This window comes from Ambystoma mexicanum, chromosome 3p, assembly GCF_040938575.1.
Source record: "Ambystoma mexicanum isolate Mex_15411 chromosome 3p, UKY_AmexF1_1, whole genome shotgun sequence".
Lineage (NCBI taxonomy): Eukaryota > Metazoa > Chordata > Amphibia > Caudata > Ambystomatidae > Ambystoma > Ambystoma mexicanum.
The window spans coordinates 1,185,457,713-1,185,473,735 of record NC_090925.1 but is presented as its reverse complement, the minus strand read 5'-3'; the positions used below and the strand labels follow the sequence as shown (position 1 = coordinate 1,185,473,735).

The window sequence follows — 16,023 nt, the reverse complement described above, 5'->3', positions numbered from 1 at the left end:
ATTAGTTTTGTTATTAGGTTTGGCATTGAGCCCCCTAGTTATAGTGAGGAGCCTGGTGCCTAGTCTGTTATTGCAGGCTGTGATGCTAGGCATGACGGAGGGGGGGTAGGGCGAGGGGGCTTGTGTAGGGCAGGATGTTTGGTGTTCAATTTGGTGTGGTGAGACTTAGCGTTCAGTCTATGGTGGCTGTGTGTTGAGTTGGCTGGGAGGCCCAGGTCTACGGGGGATGTGTGAGGTTGGTGGTGAGTGGGTGGGAAGGGTGGCAAGGATGGTAGGAAGGGTTTGGGGCAGGGGATGGGGTGGTGTCTTGGCCATCCGAGTTTGGCCAGGCCGTCCTTCTAGGCTATGTACATTGTCCCACATGACACAGAAAGGGAACATGATGAGGGCGAGCCAGGAGATCATGGTCTGGCAGCAACAGTATGTAGTGCTGGCAGCTTGAGTAGTAGCGTTAGTTGCGTAGCTCAAACCTTGTCTAAAGGGTAGCCATATAATCAAATAACATATTTGGCTAGAAATGCACCCAGATTCAAATAACACATATGGCTAGAAATGCACCCAGATTCAAATGACACATATGGCTAGAAATGCACCCAGATTCAAATGACACATATGGCTAGAAATGCACCCCGATTTAAATGACACATATGGCTAGAAATGCACCCAGATTCAAATGACACATATGGCTAGAAATGCATCCAGATTCAAATAACACGTTTGGCTGCAAATGCACCCAGATTATGGTAATACCTTTAGTTAGAAATATGCCTTGGTACAAAGTAACACATTTGGCAAGTTACTAAAGTTAGTTACCAAAACACAATATGGCAGGGTAGGCTGAATGCAGTTAGCTACTAAAGCAAGCATGTGCACAAATGGTGAGTTAAATCGTAGCGATGACTGGTGTGCGCATGGAATAGGCATAATTGTTGTAGTTTGCGAGAGTAGCTATAAAAGTTCGTAGTGCTTCCTTCTTGTGGTTATAAACTACAGGTACAGATAAAGGGCGTGTGGACCAGAGTCAGTCGGATCGTGTGTATGGGGTGCGGGATAGCATTGTAATAGTGTACTTACAGTAATCAGCAAGGGAGCAGGGTGTCTACTCGACCGGTCGCGGACCGTCGTGGTCAGGCACAGTGAGGCCCTTAATCACAGCCCTTAAGAGGACGGCACGGTTTCCGCCTCACGGTCATGGGTGTGGACGAATATAGATTAATGCAGCCAATCAGCAGCTGCGTAGTCCGATGAGGGCGTTGCGGATGAAAAGGCTATTGCAAACCTTGCGCCGCCATAGAGCATGTTGCGGTTAATGGCGGATGGCCCAATATGGCTTGATCGTGGTGGTTACAGGGATCAGGCTGCTGTGCAAATGCTTCCAATATGAATAAATGCACTTACAAGAGCTTGAGGCAAATTGTAGTGTGCACTAAAGAAATATATTCATTAACAGCTTTCGAAGTTAGCAGCATACCGTAGTGATGAAATCAGCTGCAGGTCGTTGCTGGTGATCGGTGATGGCGGCCACGGAGAGGAGGCTCCTGCCTCTCCTCTCCTGTGGTCTCTGGAGAAGATTTGGGGTCAGGCGCCTGCGGTGGCGGTCATGTAGTTATGGTTAAGTTGCTAAACCCATAGGAAGAGCACTTTTTGGGTGGCTTATAACTTCGCTCCGCCTGGACGAATCCTCACCGAACTTTGCAAAAAAAGTATATGGCCCACTTTGAATTTTTTTGCAAAGTTTGGTGAGGTTTGGTCAAGGGGGGGCAAAGTTATGGGGGGGTCCCAAAATGTCTTTTTTTTCCCATAGACATAATGGGAAAAAACTTTGCTCATGCCTACAGCCCAAACCGCTGGACGGATTTCCACCAAATTTACAGCAGGAGTGATGGCTTGGTCCCGAAAGCGTGCCTTTGTTAATTTGGTGTAAATCCGTCCAGTCGTTTTTTTTCAAAAAACTATTTGTGATATCTGTGTCCGCTCCGCTGAATCACTTCCCTGTTCGGTCCGTGGACTGGCCTCTGATTGGCTGTTCTGTCCGTGGACTGGCCTCTGATTGGCCAGAAAATTAGCAGACATGTTTGCGTGGTCTGCGGACATCGGGACGTGCTCACTAATTGGCTGGTGGGAAAACGTGAACTGTGTTGGTTTCCTGAAACACCTGCCATCTTGGATTCACAGACTTTTTTGGGGTCCGCGGACAGCGCAGTGAAACCATTTAAAAAAAGCAGCATTTCACTTGTCAAACTCAACAAACAATCTCTGTGAATGTGGGGGGGGATAAGGATTGGATTGGATATGGCCATAAGAAGCCAAAAAATGGGTTGTTTCACCCCCCGAAAGTCCGCGAACACTCTGGATGTCCTGGGGCAGTCCTGTGGTGTTTGCAGATACCTCAGATGTCCTAGGACATCTGTACCTATTTCTGCATTACAGGATTGGGGAAAAGCAGTTTTTGGATGGCTTATAACTTTTGCGCCACTCAGTGAAACTGCATGTAATTTTACAATTGTATTCTAGGACTAATCCTGAATGGTTTTGCAAAGATTTGTGGGATTCTGTCAAGAGGGGGCAAAATTAGAGGGGGTGTCCCAAAATATTGTAAAGGCATATAAATGTTGTGTCATTTGACGAATCTGCACAACATTTGGCAAAACGATTTTGGATCTAGATATAATGGTTTTGTAAAGTTTGGTGGGATTTTCTCAAGAGGGGGCGAAATTAGTGGGGGGTCTCAACATTTTTAGATGCTTATAACTTTGTTGCTATTTGACGAATGTGGACAAAAGTTTTGAGGAAGATTATAGACCCAACCTTCTATGTTTGTGCAAAGACTGAATGGATTTTGTCAAGTGGGTGCTAAATTATATGACTATTGTATGTAGATACATTTTGACACTTTTAAAAAAAATAAAACATGGGCGGATTTCGAGCAAACTTGTGAGGAGCATTGGCAAGGACATTAAATCATGCAAATGTGCCCGTGTTTTATTTTTTGACAAGTGTAATAATATAGGTACAAAAAATAGCCATATACCTTTGGTGACTGAGGTATATCCTGTGGCCGTGGGCAGTAGCCAGATTATCAGGGTCATGGCATAAGGTCATGATGCTGACAATCTGGCTACTGGCCATGACCGCTAGGGACGAAAAATGGTGTTAAAGTGGCTATGTCTACATGGGACCGGCTATGTGGTAAAGTTATTCGACGGTAGGATAGGTTTGAAAGGGAAAACAAGTGCTTGTGGTAATATGTTCATAGGGTTTTGCAGGCTGCCATGGCAAGGGAAGAGGGGCTGTGTACGGAGCCCCACCTTCTCTTTCCATGTTGGCTGTCTTGGAAAAGGATTTTCCTTCCTACAGCGCGACGCCTGCGGTGTCCCACTATAGGAAGAAAAATCTATGTTTTAGCACCCTGGGTTCCCGCTTTGGGAACCAGGGGTGCTGATAGCCTCTATCCCCCATTTCAGGGACTGCAATGGACAATAATGGTCCGTAACCCTCCTTATTTATTTATTTATTTATTTATTTATTTACTTATAACACACCAATGCCCGCAGACATCAGGCTATGTGGTTACAGTATTTATTAAAGAAGATGAGGTGGAGGAAAACAGCTTACTACTTGCTTAGAAAGGAACAACCTTTCTGAGAGCATTGCGGTCATTGGATTTGGTGTGGCGGCGCATGGAGGTGGTCCCATAGGAGTACTGACCAGGTAGTCTGCGACTGAGTACAATTTCACTTTGGTAGGTTTAGCCTGTGGTATACTACAACAGTAGCAAAGAACTGGCACACCCATGATTCGATCTTGGTGCTAGAAGTAGGCACTTCGTCTCCTCATCTTCTTGGTCCTCTTCATTGTCTTTGAAAGTACTGCACTTTTTTTGTTGTGAAGGTCCTCCAGCTGGTGGTGGTGGTGGCTCTTGGGGAGGAGGGATGGCAATAACTAATGCCATTTTTAAGATAAATAGCAGTTTTGATAAAATTCTTCCAAGTATGTACTGTGTACTAGATTGGTAATGGATACAGAGTATGAAAAGGTGGAGGTGTGCAAAGGAAATTTTGAAGTTGAAAGTTCCTAGATCAATAGAAAATGCAGTTCCGAACTGTCCGCAAAGGACGGATCTTATTGTGAAGTGCAGACAGGTTCTCTGACACGGCATCATGCCGCGCGCCAGCGTATGGTCATGTGGCACTGTCCGGAAGGTCCTCAATGAAGTCAGATGTTCGTAGACAAGGATGCAAAACTAGTTGAAAAAGTTGCAAAAAGTGTATAGAAGTGTTAAAAATGATACTAGAAGGTGGGAAATGGCAGAGGTTTAAGGTGACATGTTTGCCAACATTACATTCACAACCCCTTCTATGAAAAGTAAATGCACATGTGATGTCATCAGTGATGACATCAATGATATTTGTGATGTCATCTTTGAAGTCCTGGGTGTTAGTCTTAGCAGTGCACGGTGGTGGCATGAGTTATGGTTGCTTAGCTTACCATAACTGGCGAATTTCAGGGTTTTTTTGATTTTAATTGTAACCATAACGTCCTTTTAACGTTTTTTTACTGAATTTCATAGGTTTTTATTAGTGCAACTTAAACATAACGTCCCTTTAACAACATTTTTTCACTGAATATATATATAATAACAGTATTGTTCGTACATAATTCGGAATATAATTGGTGCCCACTTCCCTGGATAAGTAGCTTTTTGTATTCATGCTGTCCAGTCTTGATCCTCTGTCTGGAGAGATCTCAAAGCAAAGGTGAGATTCACAATCTATTCCCTCATATATCCCCAACAGTGGGACACCTCTCTAAAACCCATTCACCCTCCTCAGTGTTTTCTCTGCTCTTCTTTCTGATCACACCTTTCCATAATTCCCTTCTACGATCCATCAGCATCACTCTAAATGCACTTACCTACTCTAATCTTGTTTAGTGATTAGGGTCTAATAACTGCAGCACTTTCTCCTAGCAGTCTTGGTTTCTGAGCTCTGCTCTTACTATGACTGTCGGCAGTATACAAGCAAGTGGGGCAGGGAGACCATGGGAGAAACACTTGAAAAGTCAAAAACAAGAAAATCATATTCCAGAGATTAACATGGTCTCATGCCTCAAAACATTCATCCCATCGTGTCTTGAATACTTACCAAGTGAGGGGAGCTCAGCATTTTAGGGATTGGAATTTGGGACACGTTTCTTTTAACTTGTGGAAGAATTGATGTAGGGTCAGCTGGGAATGTGGATGGCTTGGTTCTCTTATGTCTCAATCTAGTGTCTCACATTGCCTCTCTCTCTGGCTTAGTGGCCTGGCAATGTGGTGATGGGTACACCTAGCATGCGGGCCAACAGCTTGCACCGTTATGCCAGCACACCTTGTTACATGAGCCTGCCCAATTCAGAAACATTTGTATCAGTTTTACCCAGACCCCGCTGGTGCCGGGGCATCCCCTGAGTAGCACACTGTATGTTGAATAAAATAAAAGTCAGCTGCAGCAGATGAGGTCCAAAAATGAAAACAGTCATCATACGTCAAATATAGGCATGTTAAAAGCAAGATGAGCAGATTTGGAGAATCTCCTCGTATGACTGTGATATCACCAGGCCAAATTAATGTCTGTCAGAGGCACAAATTGAGGGGCCACCCTGTGTGTCCTCCCAATATGCTTGCTGTTCTCCCCAAGGAACCACACACCACATTATAGACTGCCAGGCCAACCCGGGCCATCACATATATGAAATTAATATCTTTTAATGCAGGGCCATTGACATCTGCCACAAATGAGTGTACATGACTGAGTGTAGCAAGATAGCCTACATACTTTAGGGAGGTTCAGGTGGATTCTACCCCTGGTAACATTTTTAGATCAATATGTTCAAAGGGTACATTTGACATCATCATTTTTGAGAAAGAATTGGTAAAAGGCTGTACATTTTCCAGTTGTTCTCTAGAATAACACAGGAACAAGTCAAGTAAATGCAAAATTGAAGCATTGAAACAAGCAGGGGCGGAAGGGGCAGGGGGAGGTGAAAGCGTGATGGGTGCTGCTAAGAGGAAGGATGGCGCTTGCCCCAAACAATAAATTATGAGACCCTGCAAACATGTATTGATGGTCAAGGAGCATGATCTCTGGCAGTCTTGTTGGCATCTAGTCTGCATTTTGGAAATACATCTCTACAGCTCAGTTTGTAAAAGATCACCGACTTTAAATAATATTTTCTCTCACTCGGTATATAAGCATTTTTTGCTTCTTTAGTTACATCATTTTTATTGAAAACGTTCATGAATACAATAGTAACTAAAGGGATACGTGCAGCAATAGTAAGAAGGAGATGATATCATGAAGTTGATTAAAATGAATATAAATAATTTAATTAGACAGACCTATTTTGTTAAAAGTGGTAATTGCATGCAGGCAACCACCAAAATTAACACTTACGTGCTGGTGGGCCCCCTTCACACAATGTTCCACTTTTACACAATGGAGTGCAAAAGGAAAGAGTAAATACACTTTCTTCTTATTTTCCATTTTGTAAAAAAATTAAAAGCTGCCTGGAAAAGACATAATTTACAAGGGTTTCCAAAGTAATCCATCTGCTTTTAGCATGTGCTAAATGCAGGCAGATTCGGCATTAATCCATTACTTTTATGTCTGTCTGAAAATCTCATATATTGGCGTAAAACAAGATGGTTATGCAGACCGAGCAAGAATGAGGTGAAGGACATGTATTTCTCCTCTTACCTACCATTGCGCCTGCAAAACATTTTAAAATATGTTGGAATAGTCAAAACATTTAAAAACTGGTGAAAGCCTTTTACACCTTGTTTTTAAATGTATTTAACTGCATTGCAGCTTTTAAAATGAGTTCCAGTGAGTTAATTGCCCACATTCTGTAAATAATGAAACAATGGAAAAGGAGAAGGCAACACACATCCCCTGGCTGCTTTGCATAAATCAAAGGGCACTTTGGGGTCATAAGAATGACAACAAGCTTTTATATTTAACTGGTGATTTAAGCTGAAAGCCTTCTGAGCAAATCATGCAAGCCCAGCGTGCTCATTTCATTTATCACAACACTCAACGTAAAGTGAAATGTCTGCAAAACATGAGACATATGTACGAATGTGGACACGTTTTCTTTCGGTTGCAGAACTTAGCCCATCCTGCTTGATTGAGAAGCCAGCTGTCTCTTTAAAATGGATTCCATATTTGAGCGGTCAGGACACCCTTAACCAGGGGAGTTGTCAGGTATGGAAAAGACCAGGGGCTACGCTAATGTCGGGACTCGGGGCTAGCTAGCCTTTTGGATGGAGCACCTGAGCTTCTATCTGTGGCTACAACCAAAAGACCTGGGGCTATAGCCCCCTCAAGCCCCCTTAGCAAAGCCTCTGCCCTTAACCTTGAGGTAGTTGTGCCTATGCGTATGCTACTGCATGAGACTGCATTTCCTCTCCCCCTCTAATGCCATGTCTGCTTTGTAGAATGCTGCTGTCGGCATCAGTATGGAGCAAACGGTATGGCACCAACGCGTATAATCATGTTGAAGTTGAGTAAAATGACAATAACGTACCTGATCAGGATTGCTATGCTGCTCATCAGTCAGTTGGCAATCAGTGCACTGTTCTTCACTATGCATAACTGGCTTTTGATTTTCGTGTTCTTCAGAGTTTTCATCACTGGCCTTTGGCTGCTGTGTTACAAAGATTACATTTGTTAAATACTAAGACAACTGTATGAATGAAATATTCATGCATTCATGAAATGCACACACCAAACCTTGTCGAGCCTTTATAAACATACGATAATGTGTTATGCCCATACGTTAGTGATCTTAATTACATACTTTTAATAATGTGCTTATAAATACCTACTACCAAACCACACATTCATACAGAACTACTGTATCAACCCTGAAACTCTGGCTACAGCTCATCATTTTTAATGTGGTTTATTCCCGAATAACAAATATGCAATGTCTTGATTTCTTTATCCAAATCAGTTGAATACAGCAGCTATCACTATGGCAAAAAAGTATATGTTTACAGAATCTAGTTTGCCTGATCTCGTTTTGCAGATCCAGTCAGTATAAACCATGATCTTTTTTCATAAATTCACTGTTTTCTGCCTCGCGAGACGTAAATACAATCATATAATATATGTAAGGTAATGTAATAGGAACTTAAACTGCACCCGGCTGTTACAACCATAGTGGCCTTGCGGCACTGAAGCTTGTCTGAGTGGCTATTCGGTGTTGTGCCTCATTGTTCTCTGGTATTCGTCTGTGGTGGAAACATGAGAGGGTGGATTGAGAGGGAGTTTGACAAAGTTGGAGAAGAAAGCACAAAGTAAACGCTAGGTAATCGTGGTGGGCTGTGTTTGTTTAAGCTTGGGTGCGTGAGCACTCGACTTTACTAGATCTAGCGAGAAGTGGTGCAGAAAATTCCCTGTGTAGAGCGGACATGCCAATAACTCTAGAAATGTATTCTAGCGGGCAAACCATATTCTTCGATTAAGATGGGCTCAAAGGGTATGCAGTTGGTTACGTGATGGTCTCAAAGTGTGCTCAGTTTAGAAAATGGCACAATATAGTGCATTATCAGTACCCGGTGCGACCTTAGTGTGGATATGCTAACACAAGCTAGACTTCCATCATGTATCTCATGGAATTGTCAATGTGGGTTAGTGAGTGGCACAATCACTGACTAAATGCACCACTTAACGATGCAGATTTATTGTCAAATGATGGATTAGAATAAACTCCTCAAGTTGGCCTTCACAATAATGCCAATATTTTTCCCAAACATACTGAATCGGACAGCTAATTAAATGAGGAGCTTGTGTTTCCTGGTGCATGGAAACAATAAACTGATCCTAGGAAACCAAACAAAGCACAGGAATTCAATGGAGACTTGCAACTAATCAGAGGGCTACTCCCCTAATTCACCTTCCCAGACAGAACCCCTACAATCATCTCCTTATTATCCAGACTAGACTATGCAAATAGCCTCTACCTTGGAATGCCAGAAGGGCTCACTAAAAAATTCCAACGCATCCAAAATACTGCAGCTAGACTACTCTTGAGACTAAACAGAAGAGATACACTACACCAGCCCTGAGAAGGTTACACTGGCTTCTAATAAAAATACACATTAACTTTAAAGCCCTCTGCATCAACCAACAAATCACTACATGGGCAAGGAGCCACATTTTTCTGTGCCAAAATCAACTGCAAGCAACCAAGAAGAAACCTTATATCGAGAAACGACTTCCAAATCGAAACGAAACACTACGAGAAAAGGAAATTCGGAGGAACCACATCCTCCCGTTTGATAGCCAAACAATGGAACTCAGTACAGAAGGAAATGAGATCGACAGAAGATCACCTAACCTGGCTATTCTATTCACAGAGACAAGCATAGAATTGGGCACAAATCATTCTCATGGTTTGCCTTGGGACATGGGAGAGTACGGACCGTTGAGCCGACAATAAAATAACCACACACCCTGAGCTAAACAGTCTAAACTACTAACCACATCCCCTCTCTCCTTTCTCCTCTCTGGCATACGTCCCACGTACCACACATGCCGAAAAGGGCCAGCCATACTACACAAACACGCACAAGCCACACAGCCACTGCAAGAAAAAACAGCCACAACAACAAAGAACCCTGTCACTGGACATTACCCCTGGGGATACAACAATCCCAGTGCACACAACAAATCAAACTCAGAAAGCCGACTCGCAAAGAGGCCAGTTACTACTGGTTCTGCAAGCATCAATCTCTATCCTATTTCTCTTCCCTCACTAACCAATCCCACCGGCTTTTTTACAGAGGCACGTGAGCTCCTGGAGACCATGCAAAATGGCAGCAGAGCATGGTATAAATCAACATGACATAAGATAACTATTCCTCTCAACCCGGCACTCTCAGATAAATAGGTGCAGTCCTCTTTAAAGCACACAACTCATGCCATAACAAGAACATATACAAGTACGCAGGCTCTGGGCATCATTGGGTCGCACCCATACTTTAAGTTGTCCCCTACCTTGATACCAACTGTCATCTTCCTTGACTAGCAATGTCTATTCCCCAGGGGAAAGGCAAACCACCAAAACCCCACTTAAGCAACGTTTGGCAAGGCCATTAGGCCTGGCTTGTTTAAGTAAATGTTTTTGGCTAAATAAATGGATATGTTGAAGAGTGGATAAAGGTATGTTTTGAGAGGTGTTCTCAGTGGCTGTGTTTGGGTTCTTTGGCATTTGAAAAAAGAAAAATATATATTCAATGAAAAAACCTTTGTTAAAGGGACGTTATGGTTACTAGTAAAACTGAAACCCCCCAGAAATTCGCCAGTTATGGTAAGCTAAGCAACCATAACTCGCGCCACCACCGGGCACTGCTCAGACTAGCACCGAGGGCATCAATACTCGTGGCTATCCACAAGCCAATGGGATGTTGTGTATTTTGGCATGCTTAGGTAGCTGCTGCTATCAACGGCCCTTGGGCAGCCATGGCTACAGGGTTGCCCCTCAGTGCTCGATGCACGTACACTCAACTATACAGGCTCCTTTTTTCACCGCGACTAAATGTGAGCCAATGGCATGTTGTGCATTTGTTGATGTGTCATAGCTGCGGCTACCCGACATTTTGAGCAAATCTGCATCACTGAAAGATCGAGTGTTGGAGGGGGGATAAGAAAGCAGGGGAATAGGGGAGGACAGTATAGGAGTGGACAGAGCTAGTACTGATGTTGCAGGCACTCGGTTAGGGTTTGGGAGTATGGATTAAAAAAAAAATCGGATTAGCTTGGGTTAAAAAAAGCACGCCATTGGTTGTTTCTTTAACCGTGTGTATAAGGCACACAGGCTGTTGCGCATAGGCGCATTCATATTTTCCTTTAGTTCATTGGCTGCTGCTGTACACGTGGCTATAGAGGTAGCTGTGTGTATTGAACCATACATTTACTGTGCTATAATCATATTGTTATGTGGATGCTAGAGCACACAATTTCACTTTTGTTTCTTACTTATGTACTTTGTTTTACCCTTGCCTCATTTGAAATTTTAAAGGTTGTCAAGGTTTGTTTTTGAGTTAGTAAAAAATGTACGTATAGCCGTGTTCAATAGCCGTGGCAATCAAAGATGCTGGGCAAAATAAAGATTTCTGTGTGTTTCATGTTTTGTTATTGGCTGTTGTTACTGTTGTACATGTGTTCATTGTTTGTGATAGGTTGCATGGAAAATGTATCAGCCATTTTAGTAGTTTGCATATTATGTGGCCCTCTTTTTCTGGTTTTGATTTTGGGAAGTATAAAAGCCACCACTGTGTGCAGTGTTATCCTTTTGATTGCAGAACTCACACAGGATACTCTCATATCTGTTTGTAATTTGTTTCTGTCTTTGTTAAAAAGAAAATTGTTGTGCCCTTATGGATGACACGTGTCGAAACTGGTATTTTTTTGTGATCAATATGGACAAAAGTTCATAACAATCTGTACCTATTTTATTTTGTTGTAAAATAGAACAGCCTGGATTTGAAAAAGGCAGAGTCCCTATGCCGAAACACGTGTCATCCTTAAGGGCAAAACTACAAAAATAAATATCCAATGCACAAACTGGAGTGGTATCTTTATTTACTTAAACTGAAAAGGACAAGCATTAAAACAGGAGGAATGAAAGGATTGGCGCAGATAAAGGTGTAAGCACACACACAACAATTTTCTTTATGGAAGCAGGCTAGCAGATGGGGGAAATTAGCCTCATACATATTCTCTAATTTCTTGGTCAGATTTATCCCTATGTAGCGGAAAGTGTTGTCCTCCAACACTAGCCCAAGCGATGAGAGTGTGGTGGCATATTTGGGGGTGAGTTCTTGTAGTGGGAACAGTATAGATTTGGACCTATTAATTTTGAAGCCCTAGAGTGAGCCATATTCTTCAATCAAGTGTATGGCCCTAGGTATTGATGTCATGGGGTTTTTAACGTGAAGTAGGATATCACCGGCGTAGAGGGCTACCTTATATTCCGTTCCGGATACTTGTAGGCTCTCTACCTCAGGGCCTGAGGCTACACAGAGAGAGCGAACAGGATCGCCGACAGAGGTATGCCTTGTGCCTCTACTCAGGTCAAACCACCTCGAATATTCTGAATTATCCATGACGGATGCCTTAGGGGATGTATTAACCCCATTAACCTCCTTACGGAAGACAGGGCCTAGTCTGACCTTTTCTAGTACCGCTTCCAGAAAGCACCATTCCACCCTGTTGAACACTTTTTCAGCGTCGATAGGCAAGAGCGCCGGTTTGGCTGTCATTGTCCTCGACTCGCGGATTAGGTGAGGCGTCTTGCGCATGGTGTCTGCACCCTGCCTTCCCAAAATAAATCCAACCTGTTTGGGGTGAATCAATAGGGGCATGTGGGTCTCGAGTCTGGCTGCTTACACTCGGGTATAGATATTTGTGTCTATATTGAGAAGGGAGATGGGACGATAAGATCCACAATGCTTGGGGTCCTTGCCTTATTTGGGGATCACTGATATTAGCACCTGTGAGAAAGAATCAGGGGCCACTACTGTTTGCAGGATATCATTAAATAGATCGACCATGAAGGGGAGGAGGGAGGATATAAAGGTCTTATAAAATCCTGAGGTGTAACCATCATTCCCGGGCGCTTTCCCCAATGGAAGCCTGTTAATAGCTCTTTCCACCTCGTCCGCCGTGCTGGGCGATTCCATCTCTTCCACTGTATGTCGAGGGAGTTTGGGCATGTCTACTCCCTGAATATATTGGTCTACGCCTGTTCCCTCCCACCCCCTTTCCGATTTATATAGGTGTTCATAACATTTTGCAAAAACCTCAGGGATTCCAGTCGGATCCGTCGCTTGGGCATCACCGCCTCCTTCAATGGGCGCGACCCATCTCTCTGCCCGCTGTCCCCGCAACCTGGCCACCAACAATGCGTCTGCCTTATCGCCCTTTTCGTAATGTTTCTGTTTGAGAAATTGGAGTTTACGTATCACCAGTCCCTCTTCTAAGCGTCTAAGCTCCTCTCCTTTCTGCACTGTTTCAGCAACTTTTTCCGCCCTACCCTCATCAGTGTTCCACGCCGCCGCATCTCATTGGGCAATCTCCTTCCTCAGTCTATTTTCTATTATACTCCTCTCCCTCTTTTTCGCCGCCCTCTCTTTAATCAGGACACCTCTCCACGTTGCCTTCTCTGCCTCCCACACCATTCTTTTGGATACCTTTCCCGTATCGTTCGCCTTGAAGTATTCCTCCATTTCGCATGCCATCTCTGTGCAGAAGATTGGGTCCTTCAACAGCGATTCATTACAACGGCACTTAGAATTTGTTTGTGGTAGGGCGCTTAGTCCGATATCAACTGTGACCAGATCATGGTCTGACCATGAAATCGGGACAATATCAGAGGTATTTATGACCTTGCTTATGTCTTTAGAAAGATACAGGTAGTCTATCCTAGTAAATGTCGAGCATGGGGCCGATTAAATTGTAAACCCCTTTTCATTGGGGTGGGAACTTCGCCAAACGTCGTGCAAACCATAAACTTGCATCATTCCAATCACATCCGCACGGCCACCGTCTGACTGCAGACCCGCTTCTTCGGTGCCCGTCCGTCTGTCCAGAATAGGATCTGCCCACAAATTAAAAACCCTCGTAGGATGACATGCCCCACAGCCTCCAGCATTATCTTCGGAACTGTACGTTTCAGGAAGCGGGATTGACCAACGTTGGGGGAATAGAGAGTAGCGAGGGTAAGGGTGGTGTTGTGTATCCTGCCAACCACTAAAATGGCCCTCCCTTCCACGTCTGCCCATGTCTTAATGGTCTCGAAATTGAGTCATCTGCTCATGAGTATGCCTACACCCGCCTTCCTCAGGGGACCGGAGATCCAGTATTCAGTGCCCATCCTGGAGTACAAGACTTTACGCTCTTCCCCCCGTATATACTTGGTTTCCTGGAGGAAGAGTATATCCAGGTGCGCTCTCTTAAATTCCCTACTCACTAGGGATCTTTTATTGGGTGAATTCAATCCATTCACATTGGGTGTGCCAACCCTGAGCAACCCCGGTCTACTAGCTGAAGACTGTACCGCCATAGTCCCTTCTCCGTCTATTCTGTATGTACTGAGGCCATATGCAGCACTCACGTAATGGATTCTTTACTACCTTAAGCCTGTTCTGAAACATCCTTGACTCTGCTCAGTCACTTTCCCCAAGTCCCACCCCTCTACCCTCTCCCACCTGTGGCGTCCGACCTAGCTGGGTATTTGCACCTAGCCGGTTCCGGACCACCAGTGTGGATCGTGCAATTCACGGTTCCATCTTCAAACACCACAACAAACCTTGAGACCCCTTGTCTCCCTTGTCCCGTCAACAAAACTAGTTAGCCCTTTACATTGTGTCAGAGTTGACCTCCCTGCACTCAAACATCTGACCATAAGTGTCTGGGCCAGGCCTGGTCCCAGCACCTCCCCCATTAACTTTGGGATGTCATCTACGTGATCCAGCCACATCTGCACAATACCTTTGTTGGTGGATGTTAAGCTATGTGCGCCACTGTTAGGTCTCTATCATCTCCAGCGGGCAACCCCTCCTATTACACAGGTTACCCTCGGAGCCAGCGTATATACTGGTCCTTGGATACGCCATTGTCAGTCCTCTTGCCGACCCACTTCCGAGTTTTGTTCATTGGTTTGGTCACCCATCAAGTCTGCTATGCAGGTCTTTATGTCCTTTTCAGTTGGCAATCAAACGGTGTGTCCCTCTGTTATGCTTGAGCTAAAACATGGCGCTGGTGCGCAGTGTATTCTGGGAGCACTCAGAGCCATAATGGATATTTACTTCATGCTGCAGTGGAAAGCTGTACTCATTTTGCTGAGAGCTGGATTTACCATGCTGAAGAAAACATGCTTTCCAAACCTGGTATGCAGTCAAGGACATTCTGCTGGGAAAGCTGGCTTTGTTATGTCTTGTTATGAGTTATGGGACTGTTTTCCGTGGCGCTTGTTTTTAGAGGAGAGAAGCACTTTGCTCCTTGAGGTTACTGTCGGTTGACCCAGCTGGCAACCAACGGCTGCCCATCAATGTGCAAGTGCGTTGCCAGAAGGTTCGAGAAATTACCACCCCTTTTTGAGGAGTGCATATATGCGGAACCCCTTAACGGTCAGACGGTACCTCAGTCGGAGAGGGGACACTTCCGTCCGGCATACCTGTGGGCTGCTGTGCTCTCGGCCTGGCTGTTATCGGGGTCTTCCAGCCGCTTCTGGTGAGATGAGGGATTCAGTTACACCCACGGTGATGTCTTTTCTTTTGAATTCTCTGTTTCTTCTGTGATTTATTTCTGTGTTATCACTTGATGCTTCCAAGCTTTCAATAAATAGCCGTATAAGTGCTCATTATTTTCTAAGAGTGTGTGTGGTTGTAAGTCATTGCGTCTACCTGCGTTTAAAGTATTGACTCTGTAATTGCACTGGTGATTAATGACTGTCCGTGCACTCTGGGTGAGCAATACACCCTCCCACTCAAACGTGAGGGAGAACGGGTATCCCCACCAGTATCGGACGCCTTTTTCTTTAAGCCACTTGGTCAGGGGAATACACATTCTCTGCATGGCAAGAGTGAGTGAGGACAGGTCTTGAAAAATTATCACTCTTGCTGTATCAAGAAGGGGTTGAGGGGTGCTCTTGGCCTTATCAAGAATTCTAGCTCTGTCAGTGTAGTTATGGAATCTTAGCAGGACTGTCTTTGGGCCACCTGGCGCCCCCCTGCTCTGTGTATTCGGTCGACCTTGGGTTCATCCACTGTGTCATCCTCGAATAGGATTTACGCACATAGATTTTCAAAGGTGGGGGGCTAGAAGTGGGGGCTCAAGCCACTTTTAGGACCTGTGGGGGCAGAGCTCAGACACAGGCAGAGGACATCTGTGCGCCCCCTAGTTGTCCGGGACTTGATTTTTTAACAGTATAAAAAAAGTATTGAAATGTTTGAATTGTCTTCTAGTGAAAGAC

General features: G+C 44.3%; 1 protein-coding gene across 2 annotated transcripts in view; it reads right to left on the bottom strand.

Moving 5' to 3' along the window:
- The window catches only part of LOC138579862 (uncharacterized), a 513,147-nt gene that overhangs the window by 162,387 nt on the left and 334,737 nt on the right, over positions 1-16,023 (bottom strand). For both annotated transcript variants that reach the window (XM_069650089.1, XM_069650090.1), the window contains one exon: positions 7,567-7,686. In XM_069650089.1, the coding sequence (XP_069506190.1) occupies positions 7,567-7,686 (120 nt within the window). The remainder of the gene's footprint in view (positions 1-7,566; positions 7,687-16,023) is intronic.